Source organism: Balearica regulorum, chromosome 19 (assembly GCF_011004875.1).
Source record: "Balearica regulorum gibbericeps isolate bBalReg1 chromosome 19, bBalReg1.pri, whole genome shotgun sequence".
Taxonomy (NCBI): domain Eukaryota; kingdom Metazoa; phylum Chordata; class Aves; order Gruiformes; family Gruidae; genus Balearica; species Balearica regulorum.
Window position 1 is genome coordinate 5,387,573 of NC_046202.1, and position 18,922 is coordinate 5,406,494.

Genomic DNA, 18,922 nt, shown 5'->3' on the forward strand with positions numbered 1-18,922 from the left:
CTTAAGTGTCTCTGAATGGTGAGGTCCCTAAGCCCTGCATCTGCACACCAGAGACAGGGACAACTGGCATGCAAAGAAAGAAAAAGTTGCAATTAGAGAAGCTGGACATCAGGGTTCAGGAGAGCAGCTAATAAGAAAGTGACTGTCAGGCAGCCCCTTGCCAAGGTCAGTGCACAAAGGGCCTGATGGGAATGTCAGGGTTGCTGATGGCAGATCTTACACAGCATGTGCTCTCCCCAGACATCAGTATGTCATCAGGGTTTAGTGCTTTTGCTTCATTCATTTAAATTGCTGCTGACCTCTCCAAAAGGCTGCAAAATGTGGCTGGGAAACAGCTTTTGCTGCTGGAGTGCCTGTTAGCCAGGAGGCAGCACCCCCAGCAGCTTCACGGCAGAAGCTTTAAGTTTAGAAAGGGACGTTAGGCACTTTGGAGAGGGCATGGAGGCACATGGCTCTTTCAACGGGTTGTAAGTAACTCTTGGCCTATGCAAGGGAAGAAAAACCTGGGTATTCAAACCATTTTGGAAGGTTTCATACACATGCTTAGTTCTAGCACAACTGCTGCAGGAATGAGTCTTATTGACCCTAGTCAGTAGAAATTATGTTCAGGTAGTTAGCAGGGTCACTCAAAAGGCTTTTTGAACTGTTTGGCTAAGAAATGGCCTTCCAAACAGCCTGCTGATCACAACAGCCACCATGCTTAATTTCAAGTGGCTTGATTTGGATGCTTAGCTCAAGTGATGCCTACTAAAAAGGGGACCAGCTTGATGCTGCCGCTGGCTCCTGGCTCCCTTCCTGTGCACGTGTGCACAGCTGTAGCTCAGAGATGCTCCTGCAGTAGGGCCAGAATAACTTGTCCTTGCGCAGGTTGCTGTGAGCTCGGAGCTTGCTATTGGCTATATACCAGCACAGCCACCTTTGATAACTGAGAGCTTACTGGTATTCAGTCTCTAACAACATAGCAGGGTCATTTTGGCTTTCTGCTAGAGTTACTTAGGTTCTGGATGGTCAGTCTGATACGCCCTCCCCTAGCCCACTTGGTATTTATAACTCAATGTAGACTTGTTGCTATGGTCTCTGATAAGCACTTGCTGAACAGTATCACTAAAAATACCCTGGCCACCTTGGGAAGCCTTTTAAAAACGTATCTTTCCATGAGCTCATCTCATGTTGTCAACAGAAATAGCTGCATGCCACAGCGTCTCCTTGTGCTGGGCACCAGTCACTCCGAGGCATGTACAGGGCTTCATGTCTGACCCTCTGAAGCCTTGAGTCTCACCCTCTTCCCCCCACTTCTCATGAGCTGCAGAGACTGTGGGGCTGTCAGGGCTTGTGGAAATTTGAGAGCAGTTGATGCAAAGCATAAGAACAGGAGACAGTTGAATCTGATTCTTCAAGATGCTGCTTTGATTATGGACCAATTTTACAGCTTTATGAGATTCAGCTTTTCCGTTTGACAACCTGGAGCAGGTTGTGTTGGAGTTCCCCTGCCCTTGCCTTTTTCCATTGCTTGACTTCTGTTTTTAACTTGACTTTTTGCTCAGCCTTACAGAAAGCAGGTGATTGTGAGGGCAAAGAGGTCAAAGCAGCTGAGAGAGGAGTGGGTTTGCCAAGAGGTGTCTGTCTTGGCTGGCTGTTATGCTCATCCTTGAGGTGTGGGAGGGAGAAGAAGGGGCAGGAGTCAACAGCAGGTGATAGGCTGTGATTGCTAACCGACTGTGCTCCAGTCACCCAGCTATTACACTAGACTGATCCCAGTTCCCAGCAGCTGTGGCTGAGGGACAAACAAGAAAACAAAGCTATGGATTGCAAAATCAGAGCTAGCACCAAGCCACTTGAGTCCGAGAGGGACTAATCTGTAAAGAAAGCCTTGAGCTTACTGGAGACCATGAGCCCCCACTGACCTTCCACACAAAGCTGGCTGCTTCTGAATTGTGTTTGCTCTTCTCCTGGGCGTATGTTAACCCCTTAAGCTTGCTTGAAAGAGTACTGCTGTACCCTGTATCTGGTTAATGATCCTTGTCAGACACTTGTAGAACAACACTGGCTCTGTTTGTCCCTGAAGCAACATTGGGATTTTTTATTTTTTTTTTCCGAGTGCAAACATCTGCAACCATTGAAATTAGAATAACAGCATGGTGCTGTAGTAGATGGGCTGACCTTCTCTTTCTTATTACAGTAGCACTTGTACAATGGGCTTGGTGCTGCCGCTGTGGAGCGACACCTTGATCCACCTGGATGGGGATGGGTGAGTGTCTTTTGTGTGTTCTAGGTCTATAGCAGTGGGTCTCCGTGTGTTAGCTTACAGCACGGTATGTTGAGAAGGATTCAAATGATTGCAGAGCCCTCACAGGTCCGGCAGACCTCCTGCTGTTGATCTGTATTGGGTTAGTAGGCTCAAAGGCCCTAAATCACAGTGGTTGTGGCAGGGAACACCAATAATTGACTTATCTGTGAATAAACACGCACTGAGACAGTGGCTCGTGTGTGTATTTAAGCTGGAGTAAAGGAGCTTTTACTGGTGAGTGGGTGTGTAGTGAAAGCTCCTTAAAGGGATCCTATTATGTGTTCCTCCATCACGCTTGCAGCAGGCAGCGTTCGGCTGAACATAAAATAAGAATGATGTTTCTCTGCCAAGTAGACACCTGACTTGCAGACTCCTGTTTGTGCCAGTTACAAAAGCTGTCTGGTGCAGTGTGTGGAATGACTTTTCTTTCCTTGGTAGCCGCCCCGGGATCACTTTAGCTGGACTCTGTTGCTCCCAGCTGTGGCACCGAATTTGTGTTGCCAAGGTAAACAGCACAGCCCAGCACTGTCCCACTGTCTTAGTTTAATTCCCGAACAGCAGCTGCTTTAAAAAGTTCTTAGAGCTTTTAGCGTGCTATTTTGATCTGTTTGCTAGCTGAACTCAGCAGTGTATGCATAGGGCTACTCCTTTGCTGTTCTGATGTGCTACAAACTATCAGTTATTAACTGAAAAGTTGCTTTGGGACACATTTTTACTGTGCCTTTTTTCCTCTCTCCAGAGGGTTCAGCGTATCAACAGATAACAGGGTTCATATATTCAAGCCAGTGTCTGTACAGGCAATGTGGTAAGTACTATAATCTGTCCCAGTGATCCTTTTTCCAAGGTGTTTTAGCTGCTTGAGCTTTTAAAAAGCAGGTACTGCTTTGCATTATTGGTATCTTGAGACCTACTTGAGCAGCCAGAAGTTTCCTTCAGAGACAGGGAATGAAGTTTGATACCAAAGAAAAAAAACCATGCAAGTGTTGGTATATAGCAGTGAGTTTATAATAGTGCTGCAGCCACACCTCTGCCTCGGCTGGGGGCAGGAAGGACTAGGGTAATTTTCCTTGCAAAGGGCTTCTGCTTTGAATCTCTCCAAAGCAGAATTTCTTTGAGCATGTGTTTGAAATACTTTATTATTATTAGTCATAAATAAGGAAATACACGCTGTGCATATTTTAAGAGTCTCTTTCTCCAGTGAGACATGTTCATTGTGATAGTGAGAAGGAGAGGGAAGCTGCCTGCATTTTTCTTTCCTTTTAGGGTGGCTCATGTAAGAATGTAGTGGCCATGAAAGTATTTCTGGCTCAAGCTTCTTTGCATTGCAGAAATACATTGCCTGTCAGGGTGTCATGCTACTATGTCACCCCAGTGATTTTGACCTGGATCCCTCTGATCCCAGTCAAAGATTTAAAACAAGCTAAAAATAGGAGAGAGGGATTTGTTTCCCAGCAGCAGCTGAAGAAACTTCTGACATCCCTCGTGCAGTGAGAGAGGGCAGACACATAAACACCTCAGTAAAGTCAAGTCCTAAGCCCTTGGTTGTGCAGCTCTCTGTGTCTCCTTCCTGGGTGTCCCTGCCCTGCACGCAGGGGAGCTGATGGCACAGTAGGAACTGTCAGAGCACCCTGTCACGGACACGAACTGTGCATCTTACTTAGGGCTTAAGTAGTTGTAGCAGTTCTTGGAGCCAGAGACACAGGTGCCTCTGCCCTCTTGAGTTGTGGGCACCTTTGCTGCTATCCAGGCTTGTCTTGGCATACTTCAGTTAAGAGGTGCAAGCTCTTGCAGTGTGTGGTTATCCACACCCTTGCAGGACAACCTCCTGCTTGGTGCCAAGGGCTGTTGTATTTAGCACTGGGGCTTGTACCAACTGATGGGACATGAGCAGCATCCTGGATCTGGCTGCTGGTTTGTGCTCAAAACCAGTCTGAGGAAGAAATTATAATCCTGCAAGTATTTTTTCCTTTCTAGGTCTGCTCTGCAGAGTTTACATAAAGCTTGTGAGGTGGCACGGAGCAACAATTACTACCCAGGGAGCCTCTTCCTCACGTGGGTCAGTTACTATGAGAGCCATATCAACTCCGACCAGTCGTCAGTCAATGAGTGGAACGCCATGCAAGATGTCCAGTCCCACCGGCCGGACTCGCCCGCTCTCTTCACAGATGTGTAAGCTGGTCTAGCTCTGCTGAGCCAAAGTGTTTGACTGTCAAGCACTGCAGTCTCCAAATGAGCAGTTTCCACCAGAGATTATTCTTAACTAGGTATTAATGAGGAGAGGTGTCCTGTTCCAGGTAATAAGTGGACCCCTGGTTAGGTAAACACCAGCACTGGAAGTTCAGCCCTCCTGGGGCTCACTTGCATCTCCTCCAGCCTCTGTTTTCAGTCTAGTTGTTTACCTTAGCCTTTAGGCTCGCAGATCTTTGCTTCTGCAAGGTAAGTCCCGCGTTACTAGCGAGAGAGCGTGTGGTATATTCTCGTACCTAGGCCTTCCTCTTGGCTAGTTTTGTCATCTGGTTTCCAGGCCTGGCGTCTCCTGGAAGGAATAGGTTTCTCTGGACTTTGCTCTTAGGCCAGCGCGTGTCTGAGCACATGTTTAGAGTAACATGGTCTTTTTTTACTTACTCAGTTCGTTTTGCTGTAAAGTGAGGTGTTTATGTATGGACTTCTGAGACTGTGAGCTCAGAAGCATCCTCGTAGGCATCCATCTGACACACCTAAGAATGGGGACAAAGAGCAATGTGGTTTTTCAGTGGTTCTGAGGAGCTCTTCAAGTGTGGAACAGGACAGTGTATAGGTCCCAGGCTGTCTTCAGCTAAATGCTCACGATATATGGTCCAAAACAGTGGCTGTGGTAGATAAGGAGACAGTTTGGAAAGGCAAAATTTATAGTCTCTATCAACATTCAAGGTTTACAAACCCTGTAATTAGTAATTGCTGATGGTACTGATACCATATAACCTCAAAGGTAGTCTGTGTCCAGATGTGATGCCAAGGAAGAGGGCTTAGTTGCCTGGTTTGTAGTGGAAGAAATGACTTCACTAGCCCCAGCTGCTTTCCCAGTGTAATTGTGCCATTGGTTGATTTATGCTCTGGGATATTTCCTGTTGTTGGAGTTCAGTGAGTGAATAATAATGCTAAGCAGTTGTTCAGCTGTGAACAAGTCTTCACACTTGACTGTTTTTTAATGTACAAGGAGGGTGGCTGAAAAGTTTTGGCAGGCTGTCAGATTAATATTCTCTTGTAGCTTTTCATATATAAATTTTATGTAACCCACCCTTTCCCTGGTGGCAGCAGCTGAATGATTCCCTGAGGACACTTAGCATTCTCTGAAATAATGCATGAGGCCAAGAGGACCAGGAACTTTCATGATTTTTATTTGTGAACCACCAGTTGGACACTTGTAAAGCAGAGAAGTGTCTGTGCAGTCACCATCCTGGCAGCCTTCCAGAGAAACAGGAAGGTGGTGCGAGATGTTACTGCTGGGTCCCTTCTAAAGATGATGGGTGAGACAGTTCTGTGCTCCTGCCCTGTTGCAACTTCCCCTGGTGTTAGGCTATTTTTGCAGCTGGTGATAAGGCCCCTGGCAGCAGAGGCTGGAGGAATGCACTGAGGCTTAGCTGCCCTCATCTCTCCATGTAAGGAGCTTTGGAGCTCTTACCTTTCCAAGAAAGGTAGGGGGAGGCTTCGATATTGCTCCAGAGAGTATAATGCAGCCTTCCCGATTTAAATTTTACCAAATACCAGAGGTTCTCTGGATGACTACAATGGATTAGGAGCATTCAGTTGGTCTCTTTCATATACAACTGGGAATCTAAACTGGGCTTTACAGTCACCTGAATTCCCTCCAGCTGAGGACGTGTTGGGGGAAGTAGTTTGAGCATCTGAGACTCTTCAGAATATCCAGTCTATACAGTACCTGTTTAAAAAGTGCCATGAGTCCAGTGTGTTTCCTCTCCTGGTGACTATTGCTTTCTTCTGATAGCCCAACTGAGCGGGAACGCACGGAACGGCTAATTAAGACCAAGTTAAGAGAGATCATGATGCAGAAAGATTTGGAGAACATCACATCAAAAGAGGTGAGTGGTGAGCACTGGAAGTGCTGTTGTGCAAACTAGAGAGCTCTCTACTTTATGCCATGAGAAAGGCCAGAACAAAAACTTCACGTGGCTTCCTTGTGTTCCTCCTCCCCACCCAGATACGCACCGAGCTGGAGATGCAGATGGTGTGTAACTTGCGGGAGTTCAAAGAGTTCATTGACAATGAAATGATAGTGATCCTTGGGCAGATGGACAGCCCCACGCAGATATTTGATCATGTCTTTTTGGTAAGTCTAACAGTGAATTCAAGAGTAAACATGCCTAACGCTTCTCACTATGTCTTGGTTGATGCAGGGGCCTTTGGAGGAACTTTAAGGAACTCTGAAGGAGAGATTGGCTGATCCTCGGGTCACATACTCTTAAGCAAGTCACTAGTGCTATTGAACAAGAGCAGCCTGGCTTCTTGGCTGTACTAAACTTTAGACCCTGCCAGTAAAGGATGGAAGGGAAAAAGTTTTAATTCTAACTGCTTTTCAGGGCTTTTCCGTTGATGTAAGACCAGTTTTGTAGCTTTAACTGTCCAGGGTGCCACAGGCTAAGTTCTTGGAGTACATATGTGTTTGGGAAGGGCATAACTACAGCAAAGAGGGAGAGGAGCTGTTGGGAAGAGCTGTGTAATGTTCAGGTGGAATGACACTATTGTAACATGGAAAGTTCATGTGATCCAGGAGGAACAGAGCAGCTTAACAAAGAATCCTGGAGATAACTCATTTAAGGAAACATAAACACTTCACCTTTTAATGTTTTGCTTGCGAAGTTGCCTTTCATTGCTGCTGGGGCCTGTCTAATTACTGCACGTCCTTCTGGTGAGTCAGCGCTCCGCTGGATTTCCCAGCCCTAAAGCAACGGACACAGGTTTGGTTGGGCTGTCTAGGCTATGACTTTAAACAAAACCATTCCTCTTGGACCAGCTCGTCCTTCCAAATGAAGAGGGCCTCTCCCAGTCTCCTGAAGCTTAGTGCCATGGCTCAGAAGGGATGGTGTATGTTCATGTGAGTGCTCCCAAGAAATTGTGGTGTAGAGCCAGGAACGTTAAAGTACCTACGATATAATGGATTTATTTTCTCTGCAGGCTATGTATTGTCCGGAGAGGGAGACCTGTTACAGGCTTAGAGTGCTAGTGAGAAGCAGTACAGGCAGTTGTTCAGTCTGCTGCAGGGCTTGGAGTCTTGGCTCTGAGTGCATTTAATGGAACAAGACCTTTAAAATAAGGCTTGCAGGCAGCACCAAGAAGAGGAGCTGTGGCTAATGTGTGGAATAGAAGTATTTGCAAAGCAGCTCTCTGCGGTGAGGAGCAGCGCTGCTGGGGCTGGGCGGCAGCAGCTTCATTCAGGAACGTGTATACTGCAAGGTGAAGTCATACAGTGAGGTCTCTGGAAGGCATGGAGCTGTTTCCTTCCAGGTGGAGGCAAGAGCCCTTGTGGGATCCCACTTAGTGCTAAAATAACTAAGCAGGAAATAAGAGACCTGATGATGTTGGTGATTGTGGATGAAGGGACAGGAGAAAAGGCTTTCACCACTGCAGCATTGTTCTCCAGACCTGTGGAAACTGGTGGTTCCCAGGCCTGAGTTAACTTATTCTTCCTTGGCCAGAAAGAGAACAAGAAGCTACCTTAAATCTGGGGGGCTAGACTAAACACATCGGGGGTCAAACTATGTTTGTTGGCAGATACTGAATAGCGAGAGCCCCCAGAGCCCTCCTTCAGATCGTGCACAGCTCTGGGCTTTGCTGGGATTGACCTGACCTGTGGCTGAGGGCAATGGATTCTGTTGAAATCTAGGCTACCATGGCACGTAATGTTTGGCCCTTTATTCTGCTTGAAATTCAGAGTGCCATTTGTGCTGAGCCCTTGAATGGTGTCCTCATTATGATGATTTCTCTCAGGAAGTACTTCAGTTTGGGAAGAACCAGCTGCTTTTTGTTTATTGTACTCCTGAAGTGTCAAGACAAGGCAGCAGACTTGTCCCCAGTAGCTACCAGAATAGTAACGCAGCCCTTTCCTGTGCGTGTACACCTAGACGCAGGCTGCGAGTGCTCAGGACTTTTCTGAAATGCCTGCCTGTGAGTCAGAGCTCTTGGAGCTCCCCCGTGTCAGACACGGGGTGCTTATGCACGCTTTCTGGGGCAAGCAGCAACCCATCCTCTGGGTGGACACTGTTTCTTCTGCAAGACTGGCAGGTTCTCGCTTTCAGGCTGACAGGGTTTGCAGGCAGGCGGTGGGTACGCTCCACGGCCGGCTCGCCCTGGCTATGCCTCTCCTGGCCCTGGGGCGATGTGGAAGCCTGTGCTGTGAGAGCAGCCATGAGCAGTGCTGTTCTGGTGGTGGTAGTGCTGCCTGGCTCCCTCTTGCTTACTCCTTCATCTGAACTGTCTTTCTATTTAGGAGTTATCTTAGGGCACGGAAGCAGATAGCTTGTGCACCTTAAATTTTGAAGGAAGCTTTTGAGTGGTTTTGTCCTTGGTCAGGGTTTATGTGTTTGAGCAGGAAGCAAGCAGCTTGGAGGCCCTGTGTGTGCAGCAGAGAAGAGGGTTAGCTAGCCAGGGTTAAACGTGTTTATTTCTCTGCTCAAACAGGCTTTGAATGTGGGGAGAAGAGGTGTAACCCAAGTGAGCTTACAGAGTTGCTGCCTTTGATGTGTGAGATGGGTGTTTCATGTATAAAGAGCACCTGGATGTTTAAGTGCAGGCAGTCTCTCTTCTGTGGGGTAGAGCTGGTGGTAGCCTCCAGGGAAAGGGTGGAGTGGTCTCTTCTTTGCTGAGGTTGATTTGTCAGCGGTTTGCAGGAAGTGCCAGTGTATGGTGCTGGGCTCCTGCTTTGCAGAGCTACTTGTTGCTTCAGAATAGATCTGGTTAATGGGGCAAGATAAGGTGCTGAACACGAGCCCTGTTACCACTTTTCTGTGTAGCCGTTTATGCAAAAGACCCCTGCTCTCCAACACTTGGCTGGCCAGCTTCCCTCCTGGTGACAGTCCCTCCTTCCTCCGTCAGTTCTCTGGCTGTGCTTTCCTTCTGGCTGATGTGTCCCTTTGCATGTTTTTCCTGCAGGGCTCGGAATGGAATGCCTCCAATTTGGAAGACTTGCAGAACAGAGGGTAAGTAGCTTCAGGCCATCAGCTTAAAAGCAAGAGCCTGGCCTCAACAGTTGTCTATGCAACAAACTCTATTCCATACCTGCTGTGTAACCGGAGTCTTAGTAAAGGGTTTGCAGATCTGAACAAGCTCTTGCTTCCTCTGAACTCCATGTCCCACAAACAGGCACCTAAAGTTAAAGAATCTTGTTCCCTGACCTTGACTGACATCCCCTTGGCAAACAAAGGAAGCCAGCAATGTCATAGCTGTAAGCAGCAAAAAGCTACAATTACTTAAATGGATGCTGCGTAGTTGGCTCTGTGCCCTCTGCTCCAGCCTGTCGTTCTGGACCGAGGTCCCACAATTAGAGACGCACTTTGGAGTCTGGACCTCCGGACTGCGGCAGGAAGGAAAAAAAATATAAAAGAGCATTTGTTGCTTTGAGTGGGGCCCAGTAGGAAGTAAAGTCCTGTAGCTCTTAGGCTTAGCACTGATGGGTTCCTCTGTCTCCTGCCCTTTCTACCTTTCAGGCTTAAGCTTAGTGTGTCCTTTCTCTAAGCGAGGTGGATCTAAGGACCAAGATTTTGCAATTAAACCATTATTTACAGGTTAGGCTTGTTTGTGCCAATCCAGTGGAAAAAAACTAATCACTCTGCTGAATTGAGTTGGTAGCACACTTCTGTACCTTGGAGAATCAGCCTGACAAAATTGACTCTCCTGATTCAGCTCAGGGTCTGCTGCAGTTTCCTGGATCAGACAGGTCCTACTTGACTGCCAGCGATCTCATACCTGCTGGGGAAAGGGGATGTCGCTCCCTTATAGCGCTCTTGTTCTGTCTGATATCCCAGCATGAGCGCAGTTCATGAGCATCTTACAAGTAACCCTCAGGGCTAAAAATACTGGATGTGGTGTACGTAAATACCATATGCTTTCTCTAGCACTTTCCTTTCCAGAAAATTTAGGGATAAGAAATAAATCCTCCTCAGTGGCTCATTGTCTGTTACATCTCTCTGTAGTTATTTTATGCATTTGTTTAACTATAGTGTGGCCCATAAGCTTATGCCTTCAATCTTCCTGTGTTGGTGGTGCAGCAGGAGGATTCACAAAAGGGGCTTTGAGAAAGTGTCCAAACACTAACTGAACAGTCTGTGCAGGAGCTCCTGTGACACAAGTGTGGTAACACTTAGAATAGAGAGATGGTGGGCAAACAGTGTGACCTGACGTACTGCAGAGGAAGTTTCTATCCAGTATGGAGGGAAGCCCTTTTGTCAGAGGCTAGGCTCTAAATTGCTCAGCAAAACCTTTTGTCTACATTAGCCGCTGCTTCCTTGCATTAAGTCCTGGTTTGCAAGGAGGTATGTTCAAGACTGCAACTTCAAATGCTTTGAGTTTTACTACTCACAAAGCAAGGCTGTTGTGTAGCAGCTGTGATATCTCTCTGAACTTGCTGTGTCCTGCACACTCTGCATTTTTATCTGCTGTCTGTTTCCATGCAGGGTGCGGTATATTTTGAATGTGACTAGAGAAATAGATAACTTCTTCCCTGGGCTCTTCGAATACCATAACATTCGGGTATACGATGAAGAAGCAACAGATCTTCTGGCTTATTGGAATGACACCTACAAATTCATCTCCAAGGCAAAGTAAGTCTTTTCAGAACAGAACACACACATTTAGAAGATGTATACTAACCATTTTATATTTTCCTACTGATTTTCTTAACTATTTTTCCTCCTTGCCTGCCTAGGATCAAAGCATTTTCATTTTGTAGTTTCTGTCTAAGCATTAGAGTTGCCTTCCACGAATTTTCATTCTTGCGGGTACTTGTACAAGGAGCAGGTAGGACTAGCAAGGGGTTTCTGCCCGGTTGCAGTCCAGGCAAACAGTCGAGGAGACCAGTCCTGTACTAGAGAGCTAACAGCTTGCCTGCTGCTCAGGAAATGCAATGGATCTGCAGAGGTGCTTCTGGGAGCAAAGGGCAGTAACAAATCGAGCAGGGCTTAACAAAAGTAAGAAGCAAAACCTTATAAGCCAAACACAAACATAAGCTGTTCCCTGTATTGTGAGGTTGTAAGATGAAGCCCGCAGTCTGGAAATGATTTCTTGTAGTGTAATGCTCCAGAGCAAACTCTTCCCTTTAACAGGAGTAAATGCCAGTGTAGGTCTCTGAGCTGTCAGTTACAGTGAGTAATCTGATAGCGGATGCTGGAAGTAGGGCCTTTTTACTGCAAAGAACTGCATCCCAGTTACATGAGCTGTCTCCAGTTAATTCAGCAGCCTTCTTAAGGGAAAACTGGTCAGAAAGCAGATTGGCATATGTTGCCTTTAAAGTATTATTTCCATTATAGAAGTCTGTCATCTCTTAACCATAGCTGGTGCTTGCAATTTCTCATAGCCTTTAAAAGCTGACTGATTTGAGTATGGCTCAAGACTTCTGTTATTTAAGATGGTTTCTTTAAAAGGCATCACCGTATTTCCTTAAGTATTGATTTTGAATTGTTGTCATCCTCAGAAGTATTCTCCTGCCCAGAATATTTCCCATTGGTGTTTAAACAATTGGGCCTCAGTACTGTGTATGAGGTGATGTAAGTTAATAATCTTCCAAACTGAGGTGATTACTGTACCCCCTTCTTTGCCATGTCTGCTTGTTGTGTTTGGGGTTTCTTTTAATCACCAAGAGCATTGCAATGTTTTGACTAATTTGATTTGATGCAAAGTTGAGAAAGTCCTAGAGCAGTCTAAAGGCTACTGTAGCCCCAAACAGTGCAGACATCTCTGAGTGTCTGGGGAGTGTGGCTGCAGGTACAGGCACAGACAGCTGCGAGCAGCTGAGATTGGAGCTTGTCGAGGCACGTGCTCTGTGGCCTCCTGGTTTGTCCTGTGGGAACTTCACGTGGCTGGCAATCCAGAAAACCTACCGCTTAAAGGAGAAAATTAAAGGTGCCAAACCCAAGCACACTCAGCTTGCTCCGTGCCAGTGCTGCCCAGCGCACAGAGTTCGCAGAGAAGGGCCGTAGCCTTCCTACTCGTATTTCATGGCAGACAAATGTTTTTTAATTCCTTGGAGCAGAGTGCTGGCTGCCCTTTCAGGCTCTGTACCAGCCTCACCAAGCAGAGTAGCTGCTCATTGCGCTCAAAGGCACTGTTTGCTTTGCGTTCAGTATGAAAAAATGGATTAAAGCCGAAGGATCTTCCATCTGATTGCAGCAGGGTGCTGCACTGCAGCCATCATTTGAGGTCTCTGCCTCCAGCCATGGAGAGGTCATCTTTTCCACTTGCTTCCATTTGGACAGGTACTGAGGTGAAGGACTGTTATAAACAGAGCAGGGATATAACGTTTCTGCCTATAAACAGTCCTAAGAACTGGTGGTATCAAAAAAAAAAAAAAAAAAAAACTGCTTGGTTGGTCCATGGGGCTTTTGGCTGGATTTACACCTACCAGTGTCTCGAGATGAGGATGAGGGCTAGGAAGGATTTCAAACACCTGACTAAAGCAATGTTGGTCTTGTCCAGCCAATTACCAAACCCAATAATATGCCATCAAAAGTTTCCAATAGAAGAAGATCCTGTGGTAGAGGCTGTCCAGAACTGCTCAGTATCTTCAGGGATGTGTTTGTAGACTGTGACACCATGTTTGTGTGATAGATGCCCTTTTTGTTTGGAATACTGCTTGATACCAGTGGGCCATCTGGGCTGAGTTAAAGGATGCCATGTTAGTCTTTAGCAGTCTTCATAAATCTCTGCAAACAAATGATGTTTGTCCGCTTTGCGATAAAAGCTTCTGTCCTGGTTTCAGCTTCAGAAGAGTTGTTGTAACAAAATCTGTTAAGAATATTAAGACCTTGTTCTTCACTTTCTTTGTGTGTCTTGCTCCAGTTTGTAAATTGGATTATCAGATCACATCCCAGACTTCAACCGTGGCCACAGTGTTGAAAATGTGTTTGATAATGCTCTGGTAAAGAACTTGCTATTTTCTTAAGCTTCTCAGAAGCTATGTTTTCTATTGAATGATCCTCTTTTGTCTTTCTCCCGCTTCAGGAAAAATGGTTCGAAGTGCCTGGTGCACTGCAAGATGGGAGTGAGCCGCTCGGCATCCACGGTGATTGCCTACGCCATGAAGGAGTACGGCTGGAACCTGGACAGGGCTTACGACTACGTGAAGGAACGCCGCACTGTCACGAAGCCCAACCCCAGCTTTATGCGGCAGCTGGAGGAATACCAAGGGATCCTGCTGGCCAGGTGAGTGGAAGGAATGACCTTGATTACCCATGTTAAGGCACTTAAATGATTGACTCTGTTATTTTAATTAGAATTTCCATCACTGCATTATGTAAGCTTGTGATTGTCTTGGGGAAGATAGCACGCTCTTTTCATGGGTTATCTCGGCTGAGCCTGGGAAAATGGGTGTAATAGAGCCTTTAGGAGGCTGTTTGGCTTCGAAGATGGCTGTTTTTTGGAGAGTAGCATCCCGTGAACTGCCATCCGAATGCAGCATTCAGAGCTGTGCAGACTCCAGCAGAGATAAGTGATGTCCCTATTGCTTGTAACATCACTTGGCAGGGAACTCGCTTTGTCTCCATCTCAGCCTTACAGTTCCCGTTGAACATGCCCCTCTTCAGCAGCTGGTCTGGTTTTATTTAGATCCCTTCTGTAAGTGTTGGTGTTAGGGGAGGGGACAGGATGTTCTGTGTGTTGCAACAGAGGTGTTTATTCCTGCATGGAGTCCTGAGGCTGGTCTGGAGCTGGGCCTGGGTACGGGCAAGCGTGTTGTAATCCCAAGCCTATCACCTGATTAGCAAAAAGACATAAATATTGCATGTTTCTGAGAAATTCACTTGTAAGCTGTGTTAAGCAATGTCTTCACGTGATCAGCTGGAAGGAGGTAGTGATACTCTGCATTTCGCCAGATTACGGTATTTTGTTTAGGATCCTGCTGTGCTTTGCCAGGGAGCAGGTCTGAAGCAAGCAGAATTACCCAAGCTGAGCCTCCTGCCACAGGAGGTGGCTCTTAGCATGTTTTGACCAAAGTAATTATTTCATAGCTTCTTAGTGCTGTTGAAAGGAGCCTGCCTTCTGTGGTTCTTTACAGCAACTCAGGTACTTGTGCTCTCCTTAGAGCACGCTTTTCACCTCTGTCTCCTGCTTGGTTTTGTCCCTTTGGGTCTGTCCTATCCGTTTCCCTTTTTCTGTGCTGATGACTTACCGTTCCTCCTTTGCTCTCCACCTGCTCCCAGCAGTCTGGCTATCTCTGCTGCTGGGCCAGGTCTGGATTCCTGATTTTTACACCAAATCCCTGAGGTACGCTCCTTTTGTCACCAAAGTGTGCTTCCTCTTTCCCTCTCTGCACAGATTAGCAACCTGAGGGCTCCTCCCAGCTCACTCCCTGATCAGGTGCACCCACGGGATCTTTGTCTTCACCTCTTCCCATGCCTGCTTTGTTCTCCCCCTGCTCCCCAAACGTTGACTGTCATAATGACCCTCTTTCTCTCCAAAAAAGCAGCGAAGTGGTATCAAGTCTCAGGATAGATCACAGTGGAATAGATATTTTAAGAAATTGTGCTCTTCTGGACTGAAATCCTTTGAGACAGACACCACACCTGCCTTTGGTGCCTCATGTGACACCAAACGTGCTGCTGGCACCAGTTAATAAAGGTCAGTGCTTAACTCTGAGCTAGAGGTGACCTGACCAGTGTGGTGTGATATGTACCATTGGGCAGACTGGGAAATTAGATCTCACTGGGGTAGACTGGATGGAGGAAAAGCTTTTCAGATGGGAAAAATCACACCAATGTCCTTTGCAACAGGTTGGTGAACACCTGGGCCCAGGAGCCCTGGGCTGGTAGCATCTGGTATATCACATCTTCAAGTCCTCAGCCCTGCAGTTGGTTTAGGTAATCTGTCAGTCTGGTAGTTAGTGGCACACCTGCAAAGCCACCCTGTATAAACATTTTGGTTAAGGATATTTTCTCCCTGTCTTCCAGTAATCTATTTTTCAGGAGGTAAGTATTTCTTGATGCCATCGTTTATATGGTGTGTGGCTCCCCTCCCACTTAAGCACGCCACTGCTCCTGACCTACACTGCAAGTCCCCATACAATGGCACGAACAGGATTACTCGTGAGGCTTTAAAAATGCAAGAGCAGTGCATTACATCTGTGTGTGCAGGACTAAAAAGCCTGCAGTAAGCGAAGCTTCACTGAAGCAAGGAATGGCCTCTCTGCGCTGCAGAAATGGGCCCTCTTTATGCAGTCCCTTTCTCAGCTCCAAACTGCTTTTCCTCCTCTTTCTTCTTTGTGTTATTTAGCTTTGCCCTCTGGCTGCCTTGTTTATTGCTGTGGTATTCCAGGACAGGTAAAAAAAAAACAAAAACAAAAAAACAACAGATTCATGTGACTGCTCCGATTTCAGAGGGAAGGTATGTGAGGGCAGCCATGTGCTCGCTCGCACTATCTAGTTACGGTTTTGTGTTGGGGTTATAGCAACTGGGATATGTTTTCCAGCTGTAAAATGAAAATCCCCTGCCTGCTTTTAGTCACAACAACAAGTGTGTTTTGCTCTTTGGGACTGTCATACTTCCTGAGGTTAGTTAAACTGTCCCTTCCCTCTGGTGATAGACACAGAAAGGCTGAGCCAGCCCTGTTTCTTTTATTAGTTATGGGTAAATTAACAGGAAAAGAGTGTTTGGGATCCCCTATGCCTTCTGCAACTTGTGAATCAACAGCAATAGTTTTATACCAGAGCCTGGAGAGCTGGCTGCAGTGTGGTGGGAGGTGGGGGGGGGCTCCTGGTCCAAGACTGGTGTGGATGCAAGCTGGTCAGCCCTGGTGCTGCCCCCAGACCTTGTGCCGTGCCCACGCGTGCTGCTGTGGGCTGTTCTCACCAGTGCTGGGAACACTGCCCAGGAGGGTGAAGAGGTGGCTGTGGGCTCTTGGAAGGGACTTGGGCTCCTGTTCTCTGACCCTGCTTTTAGCACCTCTTGCAGGTCGTAAGACTGGAGGAAGTGTGAGATTAAAAGTTAATAAATACACCTCTCCCAGTGGTTGTTGACATCCGTTTTGGTTCTCAGATCAAGGTTGTGCTAGGTGAGTTCAGTTTGTTCATGGACAACGGTAATTTAGACTTTCAAAATCAGATGTGTAGCAGAGTATGGGATTTGAGCACTGAAGCACCAGGATGGGAAGTGCCCTCAGAAATCGTCAACTTCTCCCCAGGTTACACGAGCAGAGACGCGGGAAATCTTTGGCACCCCACGCAGAGCCTCAGCAGCAACCTGCCTCATGGACAAACCTGGTTCTGCTGCCAGAGCCAAACTTTGCTCCAAAATCCATTAGAGACAGAGCACGTGCACCCAAGAGCAATGTCCTTTGGCCTCTAGCCTTGACCGTCCTCTCCTTTGAAAGGACCTGATTCTGCCCTGTGCCACACATTGAGGTTGTAGCTAATTATGGGGTTAGAAAGCTAAGTCTGTGATGGATTATTTTCCTTAGCTGTTGGGCTACCTACAGCTAAAGTGGTACACTGTAATTAGTTCAACAGGATCTGTTAACTAACTTACTGCACCCAATGGATGCGTCTGGGAGTGCCTGCTCACACTAGCAAGGAACTGGAGAGGTTCTGCAAGGTCTCCGGCAGATCCAAGGACCTTTCTGTGGTATCTGCTCTCCTCCTAGGGGCAAACGGTGGAAGCACAGCCCTGTGGCCGTGGTCACTCAGCAAAGCCCATGCAGGCATGGCTACCTGGTGTGGTTTCACTGCGAGAAATTGTCTGCTTTGCTCTCCGTAACCCCAGGGGCACGGGCTGGGGTTTTTGGCAGGTGGAGATACGGAAAGTGGTGCAGTGCCGCTGGCAGTTGCTTGGCTTTGTGACTGCTCAGACGTTCCTAAAGGGGCTTTCCAAGAGCTGGAGAACTCTTGAGCTTCCTTCCTGTGAAAGGCACGTGGTGGTTTGGGCTGCTTGTTGACTGCTGAGGATGTCTTCTGTGTTTTACATACACCCACATCCACTCACCCCACCCTACCCCCTTGCTTACCAGAGCCCAGTATTGATCACTGAAGCTGTTCAAAGAAGGAGCTACCGAGGAAATTGGACTTGATTCAGTGTCCACCATCCACTCACGTCCAGGACTAGGGACCCTCTCTCTTCTGGCCATTGCTCACCTGCTAGCAAATGGAAGAGTACTTGCTGGCTGAGAAAGGACCAAATTCTGCAGTCAGTTAAACATTGCATTTGTTGAGTAGACTGATAAAATACTGCTGGAGAATATGTGTGTGTGTGGAGCAGAATGGTGCTGTAGGATTTAGCTACTGGAAAGTGGCTTGTTATTGGATCAACTTCTCCAGCAGCAGGTTTGGCCCTGAACTGTTTAGGTGAAGCTGCGGTTTTGGTCAATGACTTTAGTATTTGGCACAATTTTTCATGTAGGTTGCATCCTCTTACAAGGTGAGTCTGGCCCTGGTATGTGAAAACACTACTCAATGTTTTCATTTGCTTTTCTCCCTCATAGCAAACAGCGGCATAACAAACTGTGGCGCTCGCACTCGGACAGTGACCTCTCAGACCATCACGAGCCCATCTGCAAGTCTGGGCTGGAGCTGAACAAGAAGGAGATCACCACATCGGCCGACCAGATCTCAGAGGCCAAGACCAATGACAACCAGCAGCCGATGTCTCCCATCTACTCAGCTGAGCTGAACAGGGAGCAGCAGCTCCCAGAGGATGCAAACATGCTCGAGGAGATGTGTGTGAAGGAGAGAAGGATCCACCTAGAGTTTACATGTCGAGACTTCCATGCTGAGCAGATTGAGGACAAGCTGAACCTGAACAATATCAATGGCTGTACAGCAGGATGTTGTGTAGACTCTGTCCCCCCTGATAACTGCCACGCTTCTGAGGCCTTAATGCAACTCCAGCACCCCTTGGAAATAACAGAGTTTCCTGATTTGACAGTGGATGATCTAGAAAAAGATGCCCTTAAGCCTGATATGAACGTGCACTTGGTTCCCATGGAAGAATTCACTTCGTGCTTAAAAGACTTTCCCCAATCCCCAAACCAAAATTCCCCGAGTCTCCAACAGAATCCCCAGCCCGAAGTGACAGACCTCAGTACAGACAGGATAGATTTCTTCAGCGCTTTGGAGAAATTCGTGGAGCTATCCCAGGAGAGCCGGTCACGCACCTGCTCCCATTCCAGGACAGAGGAGCAAGGGAGTGGAAGGAATGGGGTGTCCAGGGTGCCCGTGCTGGAAGTGCTGCCTGTTGCAGATGGGGGTGCAGATGCTCGAAGAAACAGCTCTGGAAACTCTCCTCAAGCATCGGATGACTCTTCCACAGATGAAGAACAACAAAAGGTTAAAATAACTTGCTCATTTTTTGTAGGAGCTGCTGCTTAAGCTATCTGTGGGTAGTTCTCTTGTTGTGAGGTTGCTGTGGACAGGGGATTTTCTAGTCCTGGCTTTCACTGAACAG

At 47.2% G+C, this 18,922-nt stretch overlaps 1 protein-coding gene across 2 annotated transcripts in view; it reads left to right on the top strand.

The window, feature by feature from the left end:
* The window catches only part of SSH2 (slingshot protein phosphatase 2), a 103,025-nt gene that overhangs the window by 76,556 nt on the left and 7,547 nt on the right, over window positions 1-18,922 (top strand). For both annotated transcript variants that reach the window (XM_075771573.1, XM_075771572.1), the window contains 9 exons: window positions 2,180-2,248; window positions 3,027-3,092; window positions 4,262-4,456; window positions 6,273-6,366; window positions 6,486-6,614; window positions 9,434-9,480; window positions 10,954-11,100; window positions 13,496-13,696; window positions 17,961-18,804. In XM_075771573.1, the coding sequence (XP_075627688.1) occupies window positions 2,180-2,248; window positions 3,027-3,092; window positions 4,262-4,456; window positions 6,273-6,366; window positions 6,486-6,614; window positions 9,434-9,480; window positions 10,954-11,100; window positions 13,496-13,696; window positions 17,961-18,804 (1,792 nt within the window). The remainder of the gene's footprint in view (window positions 1-2,179; window positions 2,249-3,026; window positions 3,093-4,261; window positions 4,457-6,272; window positions 6,367-6,485; window positions 6,615-9,433; window positions 9,481-10,953; window positions 11,101-13,495; window positions 13,697-17,960; window positions 18,805-18,922) is intronic.